General features: G+C 35.2%; 1 protein-coding gene across 2 annotated transcripts; it reads left to right on the forward strand.

Annotated features, from left to right (window-relative positions):
• Position 1: 1 nt before the first annotated feature.
• Positions 2–6359, forward strand: rasl11a (RAS-like, family 11, member A). Of its 2 annotated transcripts, XM_065289081.2 has the most exons (6): positions 2–135; positions 288–1351; positions 1614–1670; positions 1761–1843; positions 2332–2399; positions 2582–6359. In XM_065289081.2, exons 2-6 carry the CDS (start codon positions 1201–1203, stop codon positions 2847–2849), a joined length of 627 nt encoding a protein of 208 aa, XP_065145153.1. In that variant the 5' UTR covers positions 2–135; positions 288–1200; the 3' UTR covers positions 2850–6359. The 2 variants fall into 2 exon arrangements, with proteins under 2 accessions (XP_065145153.1, XP_065145152.1); XM_065289080.2 differs by having other exon boundaries at positions 2332–6357.
• Positions 6360–8930: the final 2571 nt, after the last annotated feature.

The following is an 8930-nucleotide window of genomic DNA, read 5'->3' on the forward strand; positions in this document are numbered from 1 at the left end:
GCTGCGCAATACACATACAACCAGCTCGATACCTACTACGGCGACGGCTTGGCTCATGAATATTAATGACGTAGTGGTGACGTTGCTTGGTAACCTTCCGGGACCGTCCAAGGGAGCTTCAATCACGTAATTAAGGTAATTAATATTCATGAACCAAGCCTTTAGCGTAGTAAGGTTTCTGCCATTCTTGCCGCTTTACTTTTTGTACTGATCTTTTATCGTCTGGAGAGTCATGTATATACTCCGGTCGCCATATGTTCATTTTAACTAATGTATATGTTTTATAGATCAGCAGGAGAAAGGAAAAGGAGGAGAAAAGACGATGAGACGAGACGACCTCAAAAACCAGCAGTCGGGTCTTTCCATTTCACACAAACTCGCGTACCAGAGCAACCTCTGCTTCCATTGATTTTTGCGAAAGCGTTTAGTCGATATATTATTAGTAGTACATTATTTTAACTTATGGTAGTTTAAATAGAATTGGGCTTTTGCCTTGTACCAATATACCAAGACAAAAACAACAATAGGCAGTTTTTTATATGGCAGTAGTAGATGTACTACTATACTATCGAATACAATAGAAATAAGCAACGATTTTTAATCTAAAAAAAGTACTTTAAAAATAAAGAAAATGCGGGTCAGATAACGTTACTGCTCAAAAATGATGTAAAATTACATTGCTAACCAAATTCACAGTCACACAGCGCCAAATACTAATAAGGTTATGGCCATATAGTGCCCAGCCCTTACAAGTTTATAATTATACCATGATATATACACCATATATATTGGTATGTAAATGAACTACATATGTCGACCGGGCTTACTCACGCCCCCCTTGAGGTTGCCCCGTTTCCTTTTGCTGAAAGCTCATTCGAATTCTGCGCAAAGCTGTCCGCTGATCAAGATCAGGAACTGCGTGTTATAAGCCTTTTTTTTTTTTTTTACTAATTTCTACATCAAAATAGTGTTATGCAGAATAAATATTAATATATTGGAGGAGACTTTGCCATTGTTCTGTTAACGCAGCGCGGGATGCTGGTACTCTTCAAACAGTCTATCAAGTTTACAGATGTCTCGTTATGATCCCAGAAGATATCACTTATGATGAAGACACCAAACGTTTGGATCGAGCATATATAGGAAGAAAGAAAAGGACATGCATTTCCAGACAGCCTGATAGGAATTACAGCTTTCTAAATGCGTCTTCTTATCGAGCAGCCAAGAACAATGAGCAGTGGTTCTAGCAACTTTCTGCTAGTTCCTATACCGGAGTACCCTGCGTTAGACTGCGTGCCAAACAAAAATGTAAAAATAGTTGTTCTTGGAGCAAACAATGTAGGAAAAACGGGTAAATATATACAATTATGTTTATCTCTTAACATTTGTAGTTAGCAACAAATTCTAACATGGCATTATCATATGCATTCATCTGATATAGGCTATCAATGAAGTCATCATAAGGAATGTATGATGTAAACTTAATGTATATAATAATTTAAGGCATATTAATGCTATTATAATGCCAGAGCGCGAGCAAGACACTGCATCTCTGCGCAAAAGCTACTGGATTTGTGCTCATTATGCTAATTAAAAGTTTTCATGCTTTTCAGCTCTGATTGTAAGATTTCTTACTAAGAGATTCATAGGAGACTATGAAGCCAACACAGGTAAACATTTTTTTTAGAGAAACAATGCTAGGATCATTCACTACTAAGATTTCTAAAGATAACATGTTTAACGATGAACTTAATTTCCAGGAGCCTTATATTCAAGAAAGATTAATTTGGATGGCGAGCAAGTTTCCTTACAAGTGCAGGACACTCCATGTGTCTCACTGCAGGTATTTTCCAATGCTTCCTGACATTTTAAAGCTAAAGTTGCATCACAATTAGAATGTTGATCATCATTTAGATCACTAAGCCATTGTCTGTGGGATTCCTACATGTTTCAGATGAACTGTAGGGAATATTCGTTCAAACATTTGGCCTGTAAACAAAGTATGCAGGGCAGGAGATAAAAAGGGTGTGTTCAGCCATAAGCTTATTAGATTGACTCATGCGTACTAAAGAGCTGCTTCAACAGTCTCTTCAACCCATTAAACCTGATCCTGGCTGAAGCAAAGTGATCCGTATAATTCAGTGTTTTTGTATAATTCACGTAATGATACAGCCCTCTTTACAATAATTGGTAAACATACAGTAATTCAAATTATTTTAATCGTTCAAAAATAAGGAAATTATTATGTTTAAACACATGTTTATTCTACAAAAAAATTCTCTGCTGTCAAATGTAACGTAATCGCAAAACCAGCATTTTTTATTTTCCCAGGATGATGCAGAGGGTCTATACTGTCAGGAACAGATCAACCGCTCCATTTACTGGGCCGATGGTTACGTGCTCGTCTTCTCCATCACTGACCTCAACAGCTACCGCACCATCCAACCCTTATACCAACACGTGCGTCGAATCCACCCTAGTGGTAACATCCCCATCATCGTTGTGGGAAACAAGAGCGACCTGCTGCGCGCTCGACAGGTCCCAGCACACGAGGGTAAGGCACTGGCTGATGAATTGGGAGGACCCTACTTCGAAGCTTCGGCAAGGGAGAACCACGAGAGCGTTCAGGCTGCTTTTCTGCACCTGTGTCAGGAGGTGAGCCGAGCGCTGGGAGGAGGAAATGGGGAGAAGAGAAAAGGAGGGTTACACCTTGCCAGGCCAAAGAGCCCAAACATGCAAGAGTTGAAGAGAAGATTTCGGCAAGTGCTGTCATCCAAGGTGAAGTCGGCTACTGCACTATAAGTTACAATTTTGTGACTGCAGTGGATTCAGAAAGTTTTTTTTTTTAAGAACAACTTTCTGTTGCTCAAGCGTTTTAAGATTGTGAAATGCAAAACATTGGATCTAGGCAGCTGCGAGAACTCATACAAGATACAAGATCCCACCTCTTTTTGGGTGGACTCTTGGCACTACAATTAGCCCTGTTTTTGTTTCAGCTGCTGTCATTCATACAGATTTGTCATTTCTTCAGTATTTTGACAAATTTTCATGACTTAGTACATGACATGATTTCTGTTAGTAAGTGTAATAGTCTTTCTTTTGACCTTGTCCTACTATATCAGTGATGCAAGTAAAAACAGATTTTGTCTAGGGAGATACTAACAAAATAACATTTACAAGTCATTTTAGGCAAATAGCAGTCTAGGATTGTCATGTGGCTTGAATTTTTTTCTGGAATGTTATTCCGGAAAAGTCCCACAATTTTTTGACAGTGTGCGACATTAAGAAGCTATGTTGTTTTGTAATTATATTGGATGTTCTTGCCTGCTGGTTCCCATGACATTTGACCTGCTTATGCTATGTCAAAGAGCCTGAGTTTACTGTGAAGGTTCGTAAAGTGTCTCCTTCGCTTGTCCAGATGTCCCATTAGCCTACTCAAATAGACGTTTGTTTATCTCGCAGCTCTGATGTAGTTGCATTCCTCTGGAGCAGGTTTGGGGATTAAAGTACTAACCTCCTAACTAACCTATTGGTCAGGAAAATGAGTGCAAGAAGCCATTGACGTTTAACCTTTCACTTTTAAAATATAAACATTTTCTTCTCTTTACCAAAAGGCCTAATGAAAAGCAGATTGTATAAGAATGTCACCAGCCTTCTCCAATATCAAAATTTGAGGGTAAATGATGTAATAAATGTTTAAATACTTTTTTCTAAAGTAGGTTTGTAGAAAAATACATGTGCTGTGCTGCTTCCTTTTTTATATCTCTGACTGACTGGTGTGCTTTCTTTCACTCTCATTCCTTTATACAGAAACCCACAACCTTTTTATACAACCTCCCAATTTAAAAGATTTGTGTGTCAACCTAAATTTCCTCATATCGTTTCAAATGTTACACTAGAGAATGTAGAGAATGACTCAATTCTCGGAACTTGTTGGCCCTTAGCGGGTGTTAGAAGTTTCCAAAACTATTTCAATGTTTTGAAGCTATTGTTATGCATAAGTTTTTGTCCCCGTTACGCCTATTTGTTCAAATCTAATTCAGCTGTTGGTGCCTTTTGAGGACCAAATGTTCCACATTTATAGCAGTTTACTTCTTTGCAAAGAACATATAGTTTTATAGTTCTTGAATATGTTCTCATGTTTGGGATGAGAAATAGGTGTTTTTGTTCTGGACATGCTTGGCCTATATTTTAACAACAAAGCCTGTTACACTGTCAGGGAAAAAAGATGTCACTGGGGCAGAACCATTTAAAAGAGGTCCTACAATGTATGATCTGTTGGTTTAAATAAAACCAACAGTAACCAAAAGTAAATAATGCAAAAAATATGATTAAATAATCCAGCATTTGGATTAAAACAACCCAGCACAGTTGGTTCTGTCCAATATTTACACAAACATGGGTTAAACCAACCCATTATTTTTTAGAGTGTATTCATGTACAGAAATGTACCTTTGAGGTACTAACATGAACTCTTTAGGTACAAACGTGTACGCTTTTAAGGCCCCATGAGGGACCATTTGGTTCTGACAGAGTACTCAAATGTGATATTTACAGAGCTGTACTGTACACACTTCTGTATACTATACATGCTTCTCTTTGACATTATGATTATGAATGACTTCCTGGCCTGCTAAAATTAGAAAGACAATAGAGTTGATGTTATCAACACGCTCAAAAGAAGTATGATTGGTTGTTTGTCCTTATCATCAAAAATGAGAAAGCTGGTCAAGGAAGTTTGAATTCTCATTAGAGGAGAAACAGCTGTGATGTGAAACAGTTATAAGACATATATTTTCTCTTCTGAGCTCATTATGTTATCACAACCACAGGAAGCATGACCAGGACAAATCCCATAGGAAGACTGGGGGTTGAACGAGGGAATGTGAAAGACAGAATGAAAAAGTGATGGAAGGAAGTGGGTGGAGATTTAGGGGAAGACAACGCAGAGAAGAAATGGAAGACAAATAAAAAACCTATACATTTTATAACACATCTTTATTATCTTTCAAATTATCCTCCAAATGTGACAAATCTCATTGTGGTTTAAGAACCTCAGCAGAATTTGTCAGGCTGCAGTGTTATATGGTTTGACTGTTTCTCCGGTACAGTTTTGTATATGTACATAAAATTAAAATGTTATATGGTACTACATTTGTAATTAGACTTTGCTTAAAATCTAAGACTTAGTTTTATACAATACATAACAGGAAAACCATTTAGCAATGGATCTTTAAGTAATTTGTTTACTAATTTCTAAAATGACTTCAATGGTTTTATGTTTAAATTTCTTAGCAAACAATTCTCCAGCTCTCAAGGGCTGAAATGGCTTTCACAAAATGGCTAGGCTATCCATTCCCCTCCAAAGCACCCACCATGTTAAACAGTCAATGTGTCTATTTGTCTTCTTTAAATGTAAACCACCTGGATGTAGACAACATTCCTTATTACATGCAGTAACTCCAGTGGTCCAGATTTTCATTGGGTTATGCTACACTGTGTGTCAACTATGGTTAATTGTGATCTCTAAATAGCAGCCCATAAGACATAAATCATTGAAATTTTGTTTAAGCATGGGTCAGTGCATTTTTTCCGGTCTTTTTGTGCTATTAGCTATCCTGTTAAGTGGTCTTCTAACCTGAAATCCAACTTTCAGTACTCGAACATTTGACTAATTTACCTGAAATTTGGATCTATTTATTTCTCTTTTTGGTAAATCTGGTAAATTTATTTGCTTTGTAGATCTGCTGCTATATTTGTAATAGTTATATAACATCCAGTGTTTCCATATGTCATCCTCCTGTGAAATCAAGCAAATACAAACTATACAAATACTGTACACATCAATTATCACATATTACAAAAATAGACACACAAAGAAAAGATGTATCACCAGAGAGGGTTTTAAAATAATCTGCTGGTTACTACAACAGAATAGATTTAGAGCAAGTCTTTGAACACTGTCTGCCCAACTTCTGAACTACAGATGTGGCATCAAAAACCTTTCACTTCTTAAAATTCAAGGATACTAATAGTATTATGGTATTGTTTGCTATTCTGGAGGGTGTTTAGAACATAATTCAAACTTGAATAAACATATACACTTGCGGTCTTCCACTATAGATAAAAGCATTACAGTGGTGGAGCATAAAATTGTCCTTTATTTGGTTAACTCAATTTCTAAATAATTTTGGCTTATTTGGTCGAGCACCCACTGGAGCTATGCTATATCATTAATCACTGTCATCATGGCTTATTTCCGGGATTTCTGTGAGTGTATAAATAGTCACTTGCTTCCTGTTTGTACTTGAACTTGAAAGTGTTTTTGCTGTATATCAGTCATTATAGTAAATTAAAAATTCAAGCACATAGTTAGTAATTGCTTTCACATTTATTTTAGGATCACTTTTCTCTGGATTGTGATTTTAGAAATTGGTTTGTGTTTTTAGTTTGTGTAAATTCCAAACTGCATATGGAAGGTTTATATGACACTTATACGATAGTGATGGAATGTAAAACAAAAGCAGATTTTAAAAGTATGTAAAATGAGACAAAACATTTCAATTTTTGCAAGGTGTCTTTATCGAGCAATATTTGCTGTTTCACTACATAAAACAATTATCTGTGGGCAAAAGCATGTGTTCAGAATTGCATGGTGGGTGGCAGATTTAACAGATAATCAAAGTTAACTGCCAAAGATTGTGTCCGTTAAATGTGTTCATGAATGTAGTCAGGGGAAAATATAGACTTATTGTGTTACAGTTAAACCACATCTGACAAAGCTTACTATATTAGCCTATAATACTCATATAGTTAAAAAAAAAAAACATAATTTCACACCAGTGCACTTCTTGCATTTCAATATCTGCAAAACATTTGTGTTTGTGTTTTACAAGGAATTAAACACAAATAACCTTCTTTTGATCAGTCTAGCTTTGACAGAAACTTGCGAAGCATTTCTGAAATGAGTGAGGTCATATTTAAGAGCAACAAGTGACCTCTTGTTATGTGTTGCAACAATCAGTAATAACAAAAAAAAACTGATAAAAGAAATGTAAAAGTGTGACAACAATCCAATACCCCCCAATATAAAGGAACTCATGTCTTTACTGTTTCTTATATAAATATAGACAAATATATTAAAAGCAGCACTATTTAACACAACCCAACACACACACAACTCAAGCTACTCCAACTTCTTTGTTAAGTCCAAAGCTTGAGGATTACCATTACACCCAGTAAGACAAGTATGTTTAGACTTTTTCCACATTCATCTTACTCACCATCTAAAGGAACTTCTGTATACTATTTATTATGATGTTTGTGTTTAAACAAACATTGCCAGCTAATTTGAGCACACACAAGAACATGCATAGCATAAAAATGTCATTGTACAGGCTGAAAATTGGATTGATGTAATCTTCAGGTCATTTATTAAGGTCAGCAGTGGCATAATGCAAAGCGGAATAGATTTGTAGAGGATTATAAATGTAACTCAATGTTGGATGGAACACAATATCATCCATGGCTCTGGATAGACTGTACTAGTTGTTTATTTAGATTTATTTCATAACATTTTTGCAAGTAGCAACAAATGATTGCTATTGGATTTTTACATATATATAGTGTTTCATGAAGAGGATACTAGACTGCTGGTTACACCTGCATAGATGAAGATGAATGCTGAGGAATTGAGCAATCAATCACTTGATTTGATCGGTAAGTCTATACCTACAGATGTATAACATCAGTTATAAACATTGTTTCAAAAATAAATTCACATTAAGGAACGATGGAATGCACTTTTTATACACTGAAAACCACAGGTATAAAAAATCAAAAAAATCCAATAGCAATGTTATGAAAATAAATTCACATTAAGCAGCGCTGGAATGCACTTTTTATACACTGAAAACCACAGGTATAAATCATAATGATTGATTTTTAAGTATAAATAATTTTAACTTATTGGAATATGGTTGCTTGTCTGTATGTATCTTTAAGCTATAAGGGATTACAATAAACTATCAACAGCACAGATATACTGTACTGTAGATCAGGGCTAGTTGACTGGCGGCCCACGGGCCAAATGCAGCCCTCCAATTATCTTTATCCGGCCCGCCGGTCATCGTTGTCTTGATTTAAAATTAACAGTGACTTTTGCCTTTACACTGTACATAAAAAATGGTGGCTGAAAAATAAACTTGTACAACACATATGACAAGCTGACCAGAAGTGTTCAAAACACTGTGTGCAAGGTAAAAATTATTAATCATTTTTTGTTAAACTTTATTTTGTTTAACACTTGAATCCTTTAAAAATGATTGATTACTGATAAAAATTTTTTTAATTATAAATATATTTGTAGATTAAAAGCTCCTGCTGTGGAATGAGCTTCTTTCCCATGTTGACAAGAATTTATTATTAAACTGTAATTTCTTTACAACTGCCACTAGGGGGCGAACTCTGGCAGTCGCATCTGAATGTATTGTACAATGGAAAGGCGGTTTAGCCTATATATCTTTAAAATATTTAAAAAGAAAACATAAAGTTAAATTTTAGTCATTAGGAGAAGACTGACAATATGTTGTGAATACTTGAAATTTAACAATTTATGAACGTTAAACAGTTATAAACAAAAGAAGTTTAAGCATTACAGTTAGTGCTATACAAAATACATGTGTTGATTATTTACACTTGCACTTTTTTTGTGCAATGTTCATAGTTGTGGCAATGTTAAACTGCAATTTTTTGTAAAATATTAAAAAAGAAAATATGCGTTTTCAGTAATTAAAAGGCAAAATACTGGATACAAGAAGTGTTCATCTTTTTTGAAAATGTATGTTTTTAATGTGTGACCTTTAACACAAAGTAACAAAAACAACATACGTTATAACATATTTCATAATAATAGGTAAAAGTAAAAAATA

Source organism: Paramisgurnus dabryanus, chromosome 2 (assembly GCF_030506205.2).
Source record: "Paramisgurnus dabryanus chromosome 2, PD_genome_1.1, whole genome shotgun sequence".
Taxonomy (NCBI): Eukaryota; Metazoa; Chordata; class Actinopteri; order Cypriniformes; family Cobitidae; genus Paramisgurnus; species Paramisgurnus dabryanus.

Excerpts from the sequence above, each read along its gene's own strand:
- rasl11a (XM_065289080.2), top strand. The coding sequence starts at position 1,201 with ATGCGTCTTCTTATCGAGCAGCCAAGAACAATGAGCAGTGGTTCTAGC. Across the intron at positions 1,671-1,760 it reads AGACTATGAAGCCAACACAG|GAGCCTTATATTCAAGAAAG; the intron begins GTAAACATTTTT and ends CTTAATTTCCAG. Across the intron at positions 1,844-2,331 it reads CTCCATGTGTCTCACTGCAG|GATGATGCAGAGGGTCTATA; the intron begins GTATTTTCCAAT and ends TTATTTTCCCAG.